Source organism: Microtus pennsylvanicus, chromosome 11, assembly GCF_037038515.1.
Source record: "Microtus pennsylvanicus isolate mMicPen1 chromosome 11, mMicPen1.hap1, whole genome shotgun sequence".
NCBI classification, from domain to species: domain Eukaryota; kingdom Metazoa; phylum Chordata; class Mammalia; order Rodentia; family Cricetidae; genus Microtus; species Microtus pennsylvanicus.
Window position 1 is genome coordinate 23963962 of NC_134589.1, and position 20702 is coordinate 23984663.

Here is a 20702-nt window from a genome sequence, read left to right on the forward strand (position 1 = left end):
ACATAAACACATAGAAATAATCTTCAGGGAATCATGCAATCTTTAAAAAATGTCAGGTCTACGAGTTCATAAAGACAGTAGAATTTGGGGCTGGAGAGATGGCTCAGGATTAGGAGCACTTATCACTCTTGAGATAGACCTGAGTTGACTCCTAGCATCCACATGGTAGCTTATAACAAATCTGTATCTCCAGTTCCAGGAGATCTGATGACAGCTTCTTATGTCTGTGGGTACCAGGTAGAGACATGGTTCACAGACAAACAAGCAGACCCATACACATAAAAATAAAACAGACAAAAAACAATAATAATTGAATGTATTAAATACTGCTGACTGAGACCTTTTGAGGATTAGGCTTTATACACTCTGATGAAATTGTCACAATCTTGAAAAACATAGTTTATTTGCATTTATTTTTTTTAAATTTGTTCTGAAACAATGGAATTAAGAGATTTTAATCACTGCAGTTAAAGAAAGAAAGGCACTTGAACAAAAATGTAAGACATACCCAAGAATGTGGAGGTGGGCTTCTCAAGGGATTACTGCCGTTTGCATTTCAAACTAGGGAAGTATGGCTGGTACCAGAACCCAGGAATGCCTCTGCAATGCAATCTAACCACCCTAAAAACAACATTTCAAAGTCTCAAAGAGTACTGCACTATGAGGAAACTGCGCTGAGGCTATCTATGTGAAGGAGAACTGGAAAAAGAACCATGTTACTCAATGTTCCTTGGGTAGGCACAGACAAATTCATTATAGGCAGAAGGACAGAGTATGAAGAGAACCATTACATTCCATGAGTAAGTTTTTTCATATGCTTAATTCAACCCTTTCCATTAAAATCATTTTCTCTCTCTTCTGCTTCCATGTGGATGGTGAATAGGTACATGGCTCTCCCCTATGAAAAGTCCTAAGTAGATGGCAGGGGTTCTGTCTGTCTCTGCTGAGATTATGAATAGGGAGAGCACTTCTCTCTCCTCAGTCACTTGGATCTACCCGAAGGTATCAGACTAAGAGCAATTCAAGAAAATGGACCATGAAAGACAAGCAGAAGAAGAGAACTTCAATCAAATCAAGAAGGCCAGCTGCAAGAATGTCTGAAGTCTCTCAGGACTAAAGAGATGGTCAGGAAAGAGAATAATTTTGGCAGGAAGATGTCAAGATCCCAAGGCTAGGTCCAGAGGAGCTCTTTTGGGATGTCAAGACCAGATCCAAAACTCTTTCTTCTTTTCTTCTCATACAAGAGCCAGGAGATCAACTGGGTTATGGCCCTACCACCACAAATGTGACTGATCTCATCTGATCTCATAAACTAAGCAGTGTCAGACCTACTTGGATTGCAGAACTGGGGCCTAAAATTGGACATAGAATGGAAGAATAATTCTCCTTCCTCCCCTGTTCTTTATACATTATTTCACTCTGGACCCAAAGCATGCCAATCTCCACTTTGGTTTCCCTTGACCCATATACCCTATGGACAGGAGAGAGTTAATGGTATGATATAGGCAAGCTATAAATTTCCCATCAGTGTGGAGAGAACAGGATTGTTGGCAGGGCAGGGAGGGGGCTGGGCTTGGGGGGGAATCTGGGAAAAAGCCAGGAGGTTGTCTCTAGGTAACAATAAACACTGCAAGCAAGGAGCAGCTGTTACACTTACTCTCCCTGCATCACAATGCTGAAATAACACTAATAAACCAGTGTGCCCAATGCACAGGCATACACACATTTAGGGCCAAGGCCCCAGTTGCACCTCTAAAGCCGCCCTCTACTCCAGAGCAGGGTCTTGATGCCATAAACATAGCAGTCTAGGCCTGGGTATACTTGCAGGGGCTGATGAGAGCTTCCCAATCCAAAGGCAGTCGTGGAGTCAAGCTGGGCAGCAGAGGCTGGGAATATAATTCAGATCCTGTGATATTCAGTGGTAGAAACAATTCAAATTCAGTTATCTCTCAGCTGTGAAGAAAGAAGGGGAAGGAAGTGTGTGTAAGGAGGGATAACTACTTACCATATCTGGTCAGATCGGAGGTAATCAGGTGGCCAAGAACTGAGCTGGCCAGTGGGAGGTGAAAGGGAGTAAAGAAAGGGATTTGGGAAGGAAGAGGATCAAGGAGAATGCGGTATCTTTCCTGGGGCTAAGGTCCCCCACTCCTGCCCATACCTCACTGTATATCTAGGCTCCCCTCATAGTACAAGCTTTATATCCAGGGCCAGATGATACGATAGCTTAGGTCAGAATTAAGCTTTAGTAATGGGTCCCAGCGCTCCTTACACTGCCAGGAAGGAGGAAGAAGAAAACTGACCTCATCTTCCTGCGTGAAGAATAGTTAATCTGTCCTTGTCCAACCAAAGTCATTTCTGGATCACCAGCAGATGGGAAGAGCACCCTCATTCTAGTTAGAAAGTAGAGCTTCCAACAATAAAAGGAACAGAAAAAGATAAACAAGAACTCATAATCTATCACAGAATACCCACCCAAGCCTCTCTTCTATGAGGCCAGAGTTCAGGTTGTTTATTATCATGTACCTAGATATACCAGTATCCAAAATCTCTGTTGTTCTTTTTGTCAATTCCAGTCAGGGACTGAGAGACAATGGAGATGCACACCTGAGCAATGAGGGAGAACACGCCAGCACTTCTGAACATCGGTGGCTACGGTCACTTCCCAGCCTGTACCAATCAATACCCTGCTCAGCAGTCTCAGTGTCTCTGGATGCTTCTCTGGTCCAAGGTGCCTGTCTGTTCTCATGAGGACAGCACTAAGCACAGGTGGCAATCCTTCCTGGGTCTGGCCTTGTAGTAGTATTTGCTTTGTTTTTGGTTTTCTATTAAGAAATTGTGGCTGAAGAGATGGCAGAGTGGTTAAGAGCATTTGCTGCTCTTGCAGAGATGCAGGTTCAGTTCCCAGCACCCACAACCATCTGTAACTCCAGTTCCAGAAAATCTGCTGCTCGCTTCTGGCCACCGCACAGTCACCAGACACACATTTCACATACAGACATACATGCGGGCAAAACACCCACGCACATAAAAGAATCTTCAAAAAGAAATTTCTGGCATTAGGCATGGTAGTACATGCTTATAGTTACAGCACGTTGGAAGACTTTGGAGGCCGGCTTGGGCCACCTCCATAATCAGATTGTCTCAAAAACAAATAAACAACAACCCCCCCCTCCTTTGCCCCAAGTTTTATGTTAGCTGGATATACAAAGTCATAGGCAGGCTACTGAGGAACAATAGTAATAGCTGTTTGCCAGGAAAACCTCTCTTTTGGAAGGAACCCAGGATTTCTGGGCTGCCCTGCCACAACGGATGTCAAATATTCTCCATGTAGACTGTGGAGATAGCAGGTGATGTCTCAGTCTTTCTTCACTAGGAAAATTCAGTATCTCCTGCTTACTTCTTTCTCATCTCTCCCTTTCTTTCATAGCTGGGACATCTCCTAATCTCGATGAGAGATTTTTCATCTCTAGAGCTCAGAGTGGGCAGGACTGGGGCAAAAGAAAACTCTAGCAGACTTGATCCCCCTTCCCCTCTGTTGTTTTCATGAACCACCCCCATTACTGTGAGTCACCAGAACCTCAAGCTCTACTGAGATGCAGCAGCCTTCTTCCACCCCCTCTTACAGACAGGCAAGTATGTATCCAGTGAGTCCCAGTGCACACCAAAGTCCTACCACAGGGCCACAGCCTCTATTTCATCCTTAGGAATCTGCAACACAGACAGAGATGAGTGAGCAACAGAGTGTGAGACCCTAATATGTGCTCTGTGCAGGGCAGAGTCCTGGCTGCCTGCACAGTGGAATAGGCGCACCAGCCAGGGGAGCTGGCACACTTGGTCCTATCACCTCAGCGGCATGTAAAAGGAAGAAGATGGGAAAAGTATGCTGTTTCAGAAGCAGACATCTCCTCCTGGCTTCATCTCTGGCCCGTTGTTTCTTTTTGGCACCATAGCACTGGTACCTCTGTCAATGCCTTTCTCTGCTTTCCTTTCTGACTATGACTCTGCAAGATATAGGGAGATCTGTTATAATGTTATAATAGCTTTCTTTCTTTCTTCCTTCCTTTCTTTCTTTTTCTTTCTTTTCTTTTCTTTCTTTCTTTTTAGGTTTTTTTTTTTTTTTTTTTTTTTTTTAGTTTTTCGAGACAGGGTTTCCCTGTGGCTTTGGAGCCTGGCCTGGAACTAGCTCTGTAGACCAGGCTGATCTCGAACTCACAGAGATCCGCCTGCCTCTGCCTCCCGAGTGCTGGGATTAAAGGCGTGCGCCACCACCGCCCGGCTCTTTTTAGGTTTTTTGAGACAGGGTTTCTCTGTGGCTTTGAAGCCTGTCCTGGAACTAGCTCTTGTAGACCAGGCTGCTCTTGAACTCACAGAGATCCGCCTGTCTCTGCCTCCTGAGTGCAGGGATTAAAGGCGTGCACCACCACCGCCCAGTTTGTATAATAATATCAGGATGAGAGGTTCAGATTTCCAGACGTACTCTAAACCCATGGGAAAACTGAAGGGAAAAGGAAGAAAGGGGCCTCATTAGAGTAAAATCTAAATGCTAGGCCAATGCTGACTTATTCTAGAAGACAGGGAATTCTGGATACTGCTACCATATGCATGTCCTATCTAAGTATTTTTCTACAAAGAGCCTGAGTTTATTCTGGACTTCAGAGCAGGCTCTAGTCATGGACTTAAGGCAATAGATCTAAGACCCCAGGACGACCTTGGGAGTAAATGGCAGACCTGGTAGAATTGGAGCAGCTCTATTCCTCAGAGAACATCCAGAATGTAGAGTGAATGCTTCCCTATGCCGCCAGTACACTGTGAACCAATTACCAAGAGCAAAAAGGAAAGTAGCTACCTTCCCTCCTTTGTTGTGTGCTAATCTTCACTGCTCTGTGTTCTAGACTAGAAACAACAGCTCCGTGAAGAGCCACCTATCCCCACACAGTATTCACTTTGAATGTCCTGAACTACATTGAGCAGCCAGTCCCAAAGATGAACTATAGGTCTCAGTTCTTAAATTTTTGGTTGTGAGCATAGCCTTTTTTTTTTTAAATGATTACGATTCTTTTTTTTTTAAATATTTATTTATTTATTATGTATACAATATTCTGTCTGTGTGTCTGCCTACAGGACAGAAAAGAGCACCAGACCCCATTACAGATGGTTGTGAGCCACCGTGTGGTTGCTGGGAATTGAACTCAGGACCTCTGGAAGAGCAGGCAATGCTCTTAACCGCTGAGCTATCTCTCCAGCCCCAATGATTACGATTCTTATGTATATTATTATGATGCAGTGTTCTACCTGCATACCAGAAGAACCAGATCTCATTATAGATGGTTGTGAGCCACCACGTGGCTGCTGGGAATTGAACTTGGGATCTCTGGAAGAGCAGTCAGTGCTCTTAACCATTGAGCTATCTCCTCAGCCCCCATGAGCCTAGCCTTTAATGGCTAAACCATCTCTCCAGTCCTTGGTCTCAGTTCTAAAATGTGGACATCCTATATTCTCTTCTTCCTCATCTCCCTGACAGGACAGCCTTTGGCACAGCCTTTGGCACAATTTCCAGCTATGGACAGCCCTGAGGCACTTGGAAGCAGGAAGGGGTCTAGAAGGGTTTTTATCAGATCATCCTAGGGAGATATGAGGGCCTCTCACTCTGTCTGTATCAGACCATGACCGCCTCTGACAATCTAAGGTAGATCAGATCCTGCTTTTCTCAAAGACCTGAGTGTAAAAACAGATTACTAAGCTTATCGAAGACAGTTCTAGGGATGGAAGGAAGTTAAGAATGAGAGCTGGAGAGTGTGGCAGATTCTATTGGTATTGCCTGCTAACCCTGTATCCTATCCTTGCCTCCAGCCCAGTTTAGCCTCCACAGATCAACAAATGTTGAAGATTTTGAGAAAAGAAAAGAATGCTGAGAATACCACCTTTGGCAACTTGGTAGGAAAGCCCTCTGTTTACCTCCATTCACCCTTCTTTCCCTGGCCCTAGCATACGAGCAGTGAAGGAAATAACGGAACGGGGGATATAGACAGCTGGAAATGTGCCCTTCTCTTTAGGATAAATCAACACTACAAGAGCCAGAAGGGGCCCAAGATTCCAAGACCAGAATACTGCATGAATTCCTTTCTTTTTTCTCTCTCTTTAGCTTTTCAAGTGAGGGTTTCTCTGTGTGGCTTTGGAGCCTGTCCTGGAACTTGCTCTGTAGACCAGGCTGCTCTTGAACTCACAGAGATCAGCCTGCCTCGGCCTCCTGAGTGGAGGATTAAAGGCGTGCACCACCACAAACAAGGCAAAATCTTATAGAGAGGGGCTGGAGGCAAAGATGGATAATGTCCTCTGGAACAGGCTGCACAAAGGGGGATGTTCCCTTATTAGCTGCACCTGCTGGATCTTCCTAAACTGCTTCCAGCACTCAGGAGACCGTGACAAGAGTCACTTGACACATGGAGGACAGAACATCATGCTTATAGTTTTCGTTTGGCTTTCTTCCCTCCTTACCTACCTACTTTTTCTTGCCCTGTGCTCCCAGGAACTCTCCAAATCCAAAACATAAAGCAACTTCAGAGCAGGATTCCATTGGTTCTTCCTCTCTGGGTCTTGGATTCCATATCTGTACAATGAAGGGGGTCAGGCAAGTTGAGCTCCAAGTTCCCTTCTTACGACAATAAGACTCTTAGATTCAGACCCTGCCGTTTTGCCTGTAACCTCTATGGCACTTATTTCCCATAGAAATGTGCAGAATGGGCCCCAAACTCTCTTCTTGACCACAGTCCCAGGTCTACAGTCCCTAGCTCTTATTCTCTCTCTTCAGGGTCTTCTAAGTTTAACTCACTTCCCTTTCATAATCTTATACTCAACTGTAGGAGCAAGTAAACAGCCTTACTTACTATTTTGGCTATAAATTTAGGCTGCAGACCTGAGTCAATCAGCACAATTCCATCTCTTTTGGAGATCCTGGCAGTTGGGGGGAAATCCTGGCACCTTTCCCCAGTGCCTCCCCTCCTCCTCCACCTCACTGTTCTCCATGCCAGAACGCAAAGTGGCCAGTGATTGATGGGCCCGGGTTCTTGGTAACCGCACCCAGTGGCCCAATCCTCCTCCCTTATCCAATCCCTCCCCTGTCCCTATTCAGAGATCAGATTGTCTCATGTTGGTCCCTGAGGTCCCATTAATTAAAAATACATCCAATTAAATGGCAGGTGAAAACGTGCTATTGGCGCTCTACACCCCCCTGCCCCAGCTTGGTCTTTCCACCCTCACCCCCCTTTTAAGGCTCAGCTGTGCTTTGAGCTGAGAAAAAAAAAAAGATGTGGAGAGAGGGAGTAGAGGAAGACATAGGGTAGGAGTATGACATGGGGGTGTGTGTGCTTGAACCTCTGCCAGGGTAGCATGTGCCAGTCTGGGAGGGTGGCACCATGCCCTGGTGTCTAATTTCTGGAGGTGTGAGTAGGTTAAGTCATCTGGGTACCCACCACCTCCACTTCTCTTAAAGGGGCAGAGGGCAATCATATGGTTAGCGGTACTGCCCTGCTTCTGGGTCTGATAGGCGAGGAGCACAAGTGTAAATGGCAGAGGGATCTTTGGTGTGGAAAAGATGTTCAGGGGTGGGAAGGGTCTGATTCATCTTGGTATACCTCAGATATTTCCCAAACTAGGAAGATAAAGGGAAACTGACTGGGACCCAGATGTCAAGGCGTGGTGATGCTCTTGAGCTTGGCTATGTCTACCCCTGCCTACAAGAAAGCTGGGAAAAGTATGGAGAGAGGAAGGAAGGAGCCATAATTTGTGTGGGAACAGATGGGTCAGATAGGATAAAATATATACACAGATGAATGCTCATGTGAATACCATGCCCCAGAGTACCTTAGATAAAAAACTCAGAAAGGCCTTTCCTGTTGGTTCTTTCTCTAAGCAAAAAACAGCAGCAGTAGCATCGTCATGTGACCATGGCCTGGCTGCCTAGTAGGCTGCGCACAGGGCAGCTCCTTGACAGTCACTGATGATCTCATTTTCTTCCTTCCTATGGAGTCTTAGCATCTTGCCAGGCAAGGTATCTGCTTCCAACCCAAGGTCCTCCTCTGGCCCCAAGTGACACAAGTCTAACAGACACTAGACACTGTTAGGAAGGACTAAGGGTGGCGTTCAGAATTAGGTAGAAGCGAGGGTGCCAACTCAGGGTTTTGGCCTGGCTGCCTTGGCAGCCTCCGCACCTCCTCACTTCACTTTAACGCTAATTGGAGATTTTAATCTGCACTGCTGCTCTGCTCAGGGTGCTGGGGGGAGCACCAGCTGTGCAGTAATTCCAGCAGCACCGACTGTTTAATCAAGCTGTCCTCCTGGGGAGGGGCCTTCAGGCATGGGGGAAGGAGGAAGACCTCTGTCATTTCCCTAAGCCTGTTCATTCTGGAAGGCCGTCTGAGGGTAAACTGTGGAGTCCTCAGTCCCATAGGGCCCACGTCACTTGGCATGCCCAGCAGAGCCATGACACGGCATAGGGTAGACATGAGGCTCATCGCCAAAGCAGTCCCCCTCATGCTGTTTTCTGATATATTTTTGGCTCAGAGCTCTCTGGAGTCCTGGATGTGCTTTGCCTGATCAGATACAAAGATCTACTAGACTTGAATTCTGTAAATTTGTGTTGGAGAGGGTGTCACGTGGGAGATGAGATAACCCATTTTCTCGGTTTTCAGTTTCTCAATACTTTCTCACCATCAAAGATACTTTTCTTTGAATATTTGTAAAAAAACTTTTCCCCCTCTACAATATAACCATTCCCACCCTCCTGGACTGCAACTCAACATCTTTGGGGCAAGGAGGCAGTGGGTTTGACAGCTGGAGTCAGGAATGGCCTACCTTAAAGAGAGAGTACCTGGAAATTCTACGTTCAGCTAGGCACCTACTCAATTAGCAGGCCTGAAGGGCCAAGTGAATAGGCCTTGGGTCATTTTAAAGAAGTAACAAGTGGTAGTTATTTTTTCTGGCTTCTGGTCCAGGTTCTCTGGCTCTCCGGGAGTGTTCTGATCCTGTCCCTGGAAAGAGTGCCCTCATTCAACTGTTTCGGAGGGACTTGAGTTTTAATTGGCCAGCAGTGCCCTCGTGTGGTAGAAATCAGAACTGCAGTTGCTCTACTGGGTAGACTGCTTTGAGGTAGGTGCTGGTGCTCTCTAATGACTAAACAAGGAACTAAACATTTAGTATATGTGCTACCTGACTACTTCCTGGGATAGCTCCTGCTACCTGACTACTTCCTGGGATAGCTCCTGCTACCTGACTACTTCCTGGGATAGCTCCTGCTTCCTAACATCTACTTCATCTCTCTTACTCTGTCATACATGCTCCCAGGGGAAGTAGCACCTGACTTAGACACTTATCCAGGCCTGTTGCTTTGGCTGTCTGGGTTGCAGAAGTGAGGAAAACACTGCTGAGAAAGGGGCCAGAGAGTCAAAAGGATAAGGCAGTGTCATCTCTAGCATCCAGGAGGCAGGAAGATGCTCTCACCCCCTTATAACTCTCCACAGGCCCCAGAATAAAGTGGTCACCCTTGCTTTTAAAACAGCAACACTAGTGGTTGATTCCACCCTACAGTTATTCCTTTTTTACTCCCTGAGGTATGTGGGGTAAGATGCTGGTCCTTCTGCTGTTGTTGTTTGAGGCAGGGTTTCTTTGTATAGCCCTGATTGTCCCAGTACTAGCTCTACAGACCAGGCTGGCCTCAAATTCAGAGATCCACCTGCCTCTGCCTCCTGAGTGCTGGGATTAAAAGTGTGTATCACCACTGCCTGGCCTAAGATGCTGATCCTAAGAACAGACACTAGATAAATACTCTCAAAAGATCTAAGATCTAGGTACTTTCCCCAGTGGGCCTTCAGACTTGCAGCTTCCAAGAGAAAGGGTATTTGTTACTGGGTCATTTTTCACCAGAGTCAAAGACTCTGTTTACTGGTCCCTTCCTAAATGAGGAAATGGTTCTAGTTACAGAAAATGTGACGGGCATTAGAAGAGGGCCTATAAAGACTAAGACTTGGAGATTACTAAGACAAAGAGCTGAGTGACAAATGACTTCCCTTTGTGGAGACACTGAACAATTCCTTGAGAAGCTAAATGTAGAACCTATAGACCCATCTCATATGAGGGGTGGAGGAAGGGAGAGAAACAGACACGAGAGAGAGACAGAGAGAGGTCATCATTTGAGAGGTGGGTGAAACAGCACAACCTACTAGCAGGGAAGGAAGGTGGAGGTGCTGGTTCTGAGTACTGAAGACAGAGGAGGCAGGCTGCAGGCCTCTACTTCGGGTGCCTCAGGCAGTATCTGGATAGGTAGAATCTTCCACTGAACCTAGAAAGAAGGTAATGAAGGTGGTTAGAGGAAACGAGAAGAGATAGTACTGTCCTATCTTGACTTAAAGATAGAAAACAAAAAAAAAGTTTTTTTTTTTTTTTTTTTGAGAAAAAAGTATTTAGTGTATGAAGGGGTATAGGCAAGTGAGATATCTATCCTAAAGAGACTGACTGTAGCCGGGCGGTGGTGGCGCACGCCTTTAATCCCAGCACTCCGGAGGCAGAGGCGCGCGGATCTCTGGGAGTTCAAGGCCAGCCTGGTCTACAAGAGGTAGTTCCGGGACAGGCACCAAAGCTACAGAGAACCCTGTCTCAGAAAACAGAAACAAAAACAAAAACAAAAAAAGAGACTGACTGTCACAGAATAACAATGTTGGTACTCAACTGCAGAGGAGTATCTCAACACAGGAACGAAGTGACCGCTACTGCTAGGGAGGGGCTCACCCATTCTAGCTGGAAGAGAACTTAGTAACTAGAAGGTAGGACCCCAGAACAGGCCAAATAAAAAGCTCTGGAACCCTTCTGGAGATCTCAGGAGAAACTTCCCTGGCCATGAGTGAGGTGCTACTCCATGTAAAATCAGGCTAGTGGCTTCTGACTGACTTTAAGTCCTTAAGACTTCAATACCTGACTTCAAGTATTGTGGATGAGACTGTTTGACAGGCTCTGGATGCAAGGTAACTGACGGATGTCCCCGAGTTCTTCAGGGGCCATTCCTGTTGCTGCCATCTGTAAAGAAAAGTAAGAGGCTATATGAGACATGAGACAAGAGACCAGACAACCAAGAGGGTCTTTGGTCATGCACAGATTACAGTGTTGACAGCCTCCAGCGATAGTGTGATAGTTACTGTTTTACAATTCTCTTAAGCTTGAATTCCCCCAAAATTGTCAGATGAATCTTAAGAATGCTTTCAGAGGAGTTGACTGTTTCAGGTTCCTACTTCCAAGGAACTAGCTCCCAGGCTGATAAAGTGCAAAATCAATTCCAATACTTAAACATGTATCGGGAAATTCAATAGAAATAGAAGCTGTGAAACACGGAATTACTATAAAGGGCAATGAGCATTAGTGTTAATACACAGTTAATGCAAGTCTGTCATTTGGAGGAGGCAACCTAATTTTAGACCAGATCACCATCTTGGATTTAAGGTTCTCATGTCCAACAAAGTTTCTTTAAGAGGAGTTCTGAGGCAGAAAATGGCCCTGATTATGAAACAGAAAGGTTTGTAGGAGCAGACTTGATGCAATTTGGGCAAGTAGGTCTATCATTCATTTCCTAGGAAGGGACAAAGCCTTTGCATGGGGATCAACCCCACATTCCTCCATTCTACCAACTGTAGTGCAATAGACTAACTGTAACTGATATAATGGGATTTACCCCTTTGTTATCCAGATGATATCCACTTGGCAGATTCCCTAACACAGCCCATACCTATCTCCAAGTTGCCCAGTGTTTCTCTGCTTCCTTCAGCATTTCCCTCCTTACTATTACAGGCTCCCAATTTCCTATGTCCAGGGAAAGCAATCATAGGAAAGGGCAGTAGACACAGCTCCAGGATGAGATGACTTACAGAACCTGTCCCACTTGTTAAACCTATTTAGAGCTCTGACCACTGTGAAACACTTTTCCTTATACATGGTCCAAGAACACCAAACACTGCTTTCCCCTGCCTACAAATAGAAGTAGAATATTCAACTGTCTTGAATCTGAGAGTAGTTTGTTTTGCCTTGAATCCTATAATTCCATATCCCATTCATAGACACCTGCTCCCAGTCTTGCCTTAAAGAAGGGCTTTCTCTATATATACATTTTGATTCTTTTCAACATATCTTTATTATAATGCCAAAGAGCCTGAGATGACATTTAGTATGAATTTTTCATGTTGCCTCTGAGGATCTTTTCCAACTATCAGTCCTCCTACTTTGTGGCTAAGGGTTCTTTGAAAATTTGGGGTAACTAACAGCATTTGGATCTTTGGCTGTGGCTATCACTTTTTCCACTTTTTCCCCAATAAAGTAGATCCTATCTATCATCTGTCTGTCTGTCTGTCTGTCTGTCTGTCTGTCTGTCTGTCTATCTATCTATCTATCTATCTATCTATCTATCATTTGTATGTCATTGAGAGATTTTTTTAAAAAAAAATCACATTGTTTATGATACATGTACATGAGGGGTGCCAGTGCCACAGTGCATTTGTGGAGGTCAGAGGACAACTTGCAGGAGCTGGTTCTCTTGCTCCATCACGTAAGTCCTGGGGATGGATCTCAATTTGTTAGGCTTGACAGCAGGCAACTTTGCAAGCTTAGCTATCTTACTGGCCCAGAATGAGTCTCAGTTCTTTAAGACAGGGTCTCACTACGTAGCCTTGGCTGACTTCAAGATCTGCCTGTCTCTACCCACGGGATTAAAGGTATATGTCACCACACTTGGTCACTAAAAGATTATTCTTGAAGACAGAAATACATGACATAGTTTCATACTAATGACTTTAAATGTACTTTTAGTTCTTCTCAATGTCTTTCCCCTTTCAGGATCTCAAGTTTCTTCTTTCTTGAAGTAGCTTTGGGTTATCAGGAATAGGCAATCTAACAGTTGAAAACTTGATACTCATGTAGGTTAAAATTCTGCCTCTGGGAGCTTGTCATAGATGGCTCAACAGTCTCACTGCATGACTGTGGATGAGACAGACTTTCCTTCCTTAAGCCTTAGCATCTTGCTCTAAAAGGACAGGCTGGACTACATGACCTCTTTTCTAGCTCTGGAAATCTATGTTTCAATTCAGTAAAGTGCAAGCAAGACCTAAATGCTCCTTCATCCCCTTTGGTATCTGTGCCTGTCACTCTTCTCTATACCCTGTAGGAAGAAGTACCCCTGTAGTATATGCTTTTCTAATATACTTTGACTAAAGGGGAAAAATGAATCCTAAGAGTTCTTCCTTTAAGTGCCAAGTCCTTGTAAGAGGAAAAGTTAAGGAAGGGATCTAAGATCTAATTTTGATCTTGACAAAGCAAACAGGAGACTGTGTCTCCCCACCCTCAAGTTGCCAGACTAAACATACACTTGGGTTTTCCCTAGGGAACCCCATATAAGTAGTGGACAACATTAGTGTGTGTAGATGGGAAGAAAGGCCATGTAAATACACCCATAGCAGAGAAATAAGTATCAAAGCCCACACACTCCTGCTTTCCTACTGTGGGCCTGTATATGCCTGCAAGAAGCCTTAGTAGGAGTGGACACGGCATCCCAGCCTCCTTTCTCTCCAAAGTCAGAAAGGAATAGACAGTGAGACAGGAGCTACTTGGCTTCCTATAAATTGTTTTGTCCTTCCTCACAGCTGCAATCAGAAGCTAAGGGCTCCCGCAGGCCTTGTTCTGATCTGCTGCAGGCGATGGAGGGTTTTTGAAACTGAGAGGACTTGGCTGCGGCCCCGTTTCAGCTGCCGTTGGGGCTGGCTAATGGGCTCATTCGGGAAGACCCCCGCCTGCTGCACTAAAGAGTCCCCTGCCGACCCCCTCCCCAGTCCCAACCCAATTAATAAATGGGGGCTCCCACTTTATGGCTCTGGGAACAGGAACCAGAGATACAAATGACCCCCAGGGAGGGACAGAAAAAGGCCTTCCAAGAATCAAACCAGAGAATTGTGCTTCCACAGGCACATGCTGCCACAGGCTAGTCAATTCCCATTTTCAAAGCATTGAAGGGGAAGAAACAGACAAAAATAAAACAACCCAAAAACCAACCAAACAAAACCCTCTATTTTCTTTCCCAGATCCAGACTTTCTTGGGGCAGGTACTGGGCACATCTGGACACAGCACATGCTCTACTGTCCTCCCTTGGCAGGGCCTGGTCCTACCATCTGTAAAACCAAACAAAGGCACATTGCATTTGGCTAGCAATCACCTGCTTCTTAAAACACAAAGCAGCCACCTCTCACCTAACTTATACCAACAGCTCAACTGTGTCCTGGGATCCTCATCTGGAACCCACCTTCCATCCATTCCATTCACACCCATGCTGCTAGCAAGCCTAACTCCTATCCTTTGGATTCCCCTAGTTCCACTCTAATGTAAGTCCTTAGTGCCTCAAGTTTGGATAAGAATAAAAGCATCCTAAAGAACTGTTTCCTTGGCCCAGTAAAGTTACAAAAGGTTTCAGTATAATTTTTTTAGCTCACTCTGCTTTATTCTTTATCACTCCTGAACAAACCAAATTCTGAATCCTATTTCAGGCCAGTAAAATTGGTTCTTGAACTTCATTTCTTAATACATCTTTTTCGTTCCAGTCCTCACAGAGAACACACATAATGCCCTCTTCTCCCACTCCCTCCACCATGCTAGTAAGATGATCTTCTTATATGGGGCACAGAACCCATGTTTTCTTTCTCCCCAAAGTCACAAAGGGACAGTGGGACTGGAGCTACTTGGGTCCCTAAAAATTACTTGGGACTATGAGCTATGTCTTGCCATCTTTACTTTTTTTTTAATATTTATTTATTATGTATACAGTGTTCTGTCTGTATATATGCCTGCAAATCAGAAGAGGGAGCCAGATCTCATTATAGATGGTTGTGAGCCACCATGTGGTTGCTGGGAATTGAACTCAGAACCTCTGGAAGAGCAGCCAGTGCTCTTAACCTCTGAGCCATCTCTCCAGCCCATTACTTTCAAAGAGTCATTCTGATTATTTCTACCTTTTCTACTTATTTCTTTGCTTTGGCTTCTTCTTAGGGTTTAGGCTTACTTCATAACCTGCACAACTATCTACAGACTTATAAAATACATGTTCTTAAATCAGCAAGCTCTTGAGGTAGAATTATGAGGCCATTCTGGACTACAGTTGAAGCTCGTCTAGGTGACACAGCCTTTGTCTCAAGTCTGTCTCAAATGGAAAAGCACAGCAAACTAAACAAAAAATATCAATTCCCCATACCTCAGACAGGTGTAAGACTCATCTCTCTCACTAAGTCCAGAAGCTTTCTAAAGGTGGGACCTTCTCTTGGTGTTCTTGCTTATCATGCTGTCCTGTATTCAGGACATGACGTAACTAATGATATTCCTGCTTCTCAATGAAGGTGCTGTCATGGCATAACTCTCTGGACACTGTATCTCTGTCAACTTTCAGGTTGCCACCTGCTCCAAAGGTCATCAGATCTTTCCAAACTATAAATTTAGGTAAGGTAGTGGTGGTACACACCTTTAATCCCAGCATTTAGGAGACAGAGGCAGGCAGATCACCAAGTACAAGGTCAGACTGGTCTACAGAGTGAGTTCCAGGACAGGCAGGGCTACACAGAGAAACCCTGTCTCGAAGAGAAAATAAATTACAAATTCAGTTTCATGATTTCAAACAAAAATAAAGGGAGAAGCTGGAGAGATGGCTCGGTGGTTAAGAACACTGGCTGCTCTTCCAGAGAACCCAGGTTTGATTCCCAGTACCTGCAAGGCAGCTCACAATTATCTTTAACTCCAGTACCAAGGGATCTGATGACCTCTTCTGCCCACACACTAGGCAACACACACGGTGCAGACATACATGAAGGCAAAACACACACACACAAAATTACCTCATTGACTCATAATATTTAAACATTTTCTTTAAGGACACCTTAAGGATGAAAACTCATTTTTTTTTAATAGCATCTCAGCAAGGCAGTGGTGGTACATGCCTTTAATCCTAGCACTCGGGAGGCAGAGGCAGTATGAGATCCTAGTCTATGTAGTGAGTTTCAGGACAGCTAGAGCTATATAAGTGAGACCCTGTCTCACAAAAAAGCAAAACAGAATCTCACACATCCCAGCCTGGTCTACAGATCAAATTCCAGGACAGGCTCCAAAGCTACACAGAGAAACCCTGTATTGAAAAACAAAACAAAACAAAAAAAAAAAAAAAACCCAAACAACAAAAATCAGGATCTCTTGGGCTGTGGTGGCATACACTTTTAACTGAGCACCTGCGAGGCAGAGAGGCAGATCTCTGCATGAAATCCTAGTCTATGTACTGAGTGCCAGGACGGCCAGAGTTATATAGTGAGACCTTGTCTCATAAAAAAAGAAAGCAGGACCTCACACGTTCCACAATGGGCTTGAATTCTCTACGTAGCTGAGGATAACCTTAAACTTCTGACCCTCTTGCCTCTGCCTTCCATATTCTGGGATTATAGATTCGCTTAACCATGTTCGGGCCCTATTCCCTATTATAGCTAAAATTAATCCTATATTCTCAGATAATCCAAATTTCTAGAATGGAAATCAATTCTAATGCCAGGTGTAATCTTTCTCCTTGTAAAACCTGCCCCTAATTATCATTTTAGAATAGTGGAAGTTATACGCTCCTTTCAAATGAGCAGTGATTATTTCCTTAGCCCAATCTCATCCTAAAATGTTGATTCTTCACTTATTTTAGATTATCCTTGTGATTGATTACAGAGGAAAAGGTAGCCTACCATTCCCTTTATCTCTTGCACATAGCTCAGGATCTTCAAAGACATTTCTCTTTTATTCCTTCCAACTTTTGGTTTCATTTGCCCAAGAATCAAAACACCAAAAGCAGTTGTGATGGTACACACCTTTAATCCAGCACTTGGGAGGCAAAGTTCAAGGCTAGCTTGGTCAATATAGTGGGTTCCTGGCCAGCTAGGGGTATGTAGTGAGTCCCTGGTTGTACGTGTGTATGTAAACACACACACACACGTAATGCAATAGTGCTTAGCACATAGTAGGTATCTTAACATGAGTTCCCTTTTTCTCGCTTCTTTCTCTGCTTTTTTGGGTCTGTGTTCATTTGTCAGATGGCACTGAAATAATCAAGCTAATGTTCTTTCTGGCTCATTTATTCTGAGACTCTTAATTCATATATTCTGCTCTTCTATGCATTGCTCATCTAAACCAAGTGGAAGAGGAGCAGTTTGAAGGTTGACCTTAGAACCTGAGCCAGGTGTGCTGGCTCATCTTCAATCCCAACTGTTAGGAGGCAGAGGCAAGTGCAACTCTGTACCAGGCCAGTCTAGTCTAGAACCAGGATAGGCAGGACTACAAGAGAGACCCTTTCTCAAAAATAACAAATACTTGGAAAATACAAGTAACTTCTACCACATTACTCCTTATTTCTGAATTACTTTTGAACCATACAGACAGCATTGGTATGCAAATGTCACATATTAGTTCTTTGCTTAACACTTTTGTTTATAGACCAGGCATGGTGGCCTGTGCCTTTAATCCCTACACTCCAGAGGCAGGTGGATCTCTAAATTTGAGGCTAGTGAGACAGTTTCAAAAAAAAAAAATTATGAATTTGTTTTTGCTGATGTTCTTTAGACACCCTGAAGGAATGTCCTTCTACTCAGTAGTCTGGGGGTTCTAGGTCCATTCTCTAAGCCTAAAGGTACCAGTGTGGCCAAGGGAAACTCTTGACTAACAGAATTACCTTAATAGGACCACCACAGAATAGTAAAACAGCAAACACCGCCTAAGTTTTACTAGCTCAAGCACAATTTTTCCTCCTCATAAACCACTGCCACAACAGCTGCAGTTCTCCCTTCCTGACCTATTTGTTCCACCTCTTTATGTTTTGTTTTTTGGTGTATTTTTTCTTTTTTAAATAAAGCCTTTGAGTCCTAATACAAGTTGCAAATACCGGTCTGAAGCAAGCTAGAAGTTTCTGAGTTCTTCCTGAGAGGTTAAATCTAGACACATCAGGCTCCGAAGCATTAGCCTGGTGGAGTGTTGTCTAACAATGATCTTCACTAGCAGTATCCTTCATTAAGCACCCTACTTACAGGGAGAGAAGACAGGCTTTGTTCATCTCACTGGCTGCTATGCTGTGTCCTTTAGAACTTTACTTCAAACAACCTGAGATGGTTGTTTGGATACATTGTTCTTTATTGCTCTACAACTATCAACTAGGATTTATAGTTACCTTAGATTCAGACACCAAAAAATTTATTTATGGTGGCTAGAAAGATGGCTCAGTGTTAAAGCACGTTTCTCTTTCAGAAGACTTGAGCTCAGTTCCCAGTATCCACAGCAAGTGGCTCACAATGGTTTATAATTCTAGCCCCAGGGGATCAGACACCCACTTCTGGACTTGCTGGACACCTGCACATAATATGATACGTAAGCACACAGAAAAATTAAAAATATTATCTTTAAAAAATTCATTTATTTCCAGGTCCTAAGGGTACATCTAAGTGAACTATATCCTATATCTAAGTGTGCCTATATCCTTAATTCAGAGAAGTATGTTAAAGTTGAGAACTGTGTAATAAGAAAGCTTCACCAACAATTACCTATCTAAAGATTATGAAAGACTAACTCCACATCAGTCTTTCTCAGTACTGGATTACTAATTTTAGATAAAAGATATGAGAGCAACCTCGTGGTCAAAATATTTTTGGCACCCTAGTGATAATCACCAGAGCATAAAAACAACCTGTATTTGCTTTCTACTCGGTATGATAGCCTTCTTCTCAACAAGCTTTATTCCCCATATATATCATCTACAACTGAACTTAGAAATGTCACCAGCAAAAGCAATACCCTAAGGATGAGGGAGATGAAGAATGGAAGAGAGATTACTGAAACATAACAGAAGTTCCTTTCATACCTTTGCAATGAGAAAGCATGGTTATTCTTGCTCTTTAAATCTCACTCCAGAAGCTAAAAATCTAGATACTTGTTCTCTGAATTGTTTGGAAAAATTTCAAAAACCATGAAATGGTAATAACTCTAAATACCCAGCAGAGTTAAGTCATTAGTAATTATGGTAGACTTATATCATCCTAGTAGGATCTTGAGTGGGACAGAAAAAAAGGTAAGGAGAAGAAGCAAGAAAAGGAAAGGAAGTAGGTAGACAGGATGACAGCTACCCAGTGAGGAGGGATAGGACAGATAGCACCAATGATTCCCAAAGGTTATCTTCCAACCTCGGCTAGAGGAATCCCCTACTTGAGTAGTCTAAGGCTACAGAAACTTTTGGGAGGTGTTCCCACATATGAGAAAACCTAGCCAGACAACAGAATCAATGTGTCCAGGAATCTCACCTTACCTCTCAGGTCAACTAAAATACTCAGCAGACTGTCTCTCCTTGAAATGGTAGGCTATTTCTTCACTAAGGAACTCCTCATTCTCATTCCACCTAGCCCTTTAGAATTATTAAACTGTGAAAAGTCACTCAGTAAATTTATAAAATCCAATGGAGGGGTAGGACAATTTTTAAATAAAAGAACCCCTAGTTTACAATGATAAACAGTGTTAACTTACTATAGGCATTAGCCTTTTTAAAATTAAGGGTGTATATCCGGGAGAAGAGTGCTAAAGATATTTGGGTACTGAAAAGGCTTTCTACATGGAATGGTTTTGTGCATGAAGAGAAAAAGGTACAGGCTAGTCCTCTGTCTTTAGACACAGAATTAAGACAGCCACTGTTATAAAGCAGAAGCAATACACTCTGGAAGCTGGAAATTCACATCTAGTCAGACATGCAATGCATAATGACCTAAAACCAAGTCACTGTCTCTGCAGAGACTACTAACAAAATCCTTGGAATTGGAAATATCTTGAGCTCTCCATTCTCCTTCAGGGTCAAAAAGAGTATGATTTTGTCTTAGGCAAAGGATACCAAAAACAGAGAAATTTAGCTCAAGTCAGCAATCCTTAGCAGCAGCTTTTAATCCTTCGTTTTCCATGGCCTGGGTGCCGCTTATACTTCTAAAACTTGCTCATCCCACATACAAAGTTCAGACATTTTTTCCTCTTCCTTTCTCCTGATAGATTTTATTTGCCTTTTTCCTAGCTAGACTGTAGCATGTATGGTCAAGGACTTCTTAGTGTTTTAAATTATAAGCAGAACCAAAACAACTTTCCCCTCTGGTAGAGCTGGGAAAGATCTTAAGAATAATATCGATTTTAACCTTTAAACAGCTCTGCTTCATTTCTTGGCTTACTGCTGTTCGGAAATCTCAAAGGTTGCTGAACACATTAACCCCCATGCTGATCCTCTTCTATAAGACTGGAAACCAGACTGGGTGAAATGGTGGAGATCCTGGTTTCAGAGTATCCTTTAGGTCTACACAGCTTCTTACCAGCTTCTTTTGATGACTGTTGAGCTCAAACCCACTTACCTCTCCTGCCAGGAGGAGTCAGTCAGGGTACATGAAGCTCAACTCTTGATGGCTTCATACTACCATCCATTCTCTACTTTTTTCTTTTTAAAATCATGTTCTTATGGATTCCCTTAGCTCAATTTTTAATTCTTTAGTTTCTACTCTAGTATTCTCAAGTACCTCTCCAAACCCTGAGAATTTTTCTTTTGTTTTGTTAGTTTATGAGTCTTCCGAAATTGAGAACCCATAACATAAAGGAAAAAAAT

General features: G+C 43.6%; 1 protein-coding gene across 4 annotated transcripts in view; it reads right to left on the reverse strand.

Moving 5' to 3' along the window:
- Window positions 1–300: 300 nt before the first annotated feature.
- The window catches only part of Cdk12 (cyclin dependent kinase 12), a 74733-nt gene continuing 54331 nt past the window's right edge, over window positions 301–20702 (reverse strand). For 2 of the 4 annotated variants that reach the window (XM_075990850.1, XM_075990854.1), the window contains 5 exons: window positions 10963–11064; window positions 10215–10333; window positions 6500–6607; window positions 2301–2407; window positions 301–1953 (listed from right to left, as the gene is read on the reverse strand). In XM_075990850.1, the coding sequence (XP_075846965.1) occupies window positions 10282–10333; window positions 10963–11064 (154 nt within the window). In that variant the 3' untranslated portion in view covers window positions 301–1953; window positions 2301–2407; window positions 6500–6607; window positions 10215–10281. Of the gene's footprint in view, window positions 1954–2300; window positions 2408–6499; window positions 6608–10210; window positions 10334–10962; window positions 11065–20702 lie in introns of all 4 variants that reach the window. The other 2 variants (XM_075990852.1, XM_075990853.1) reach the window with 2 other exon arrangements.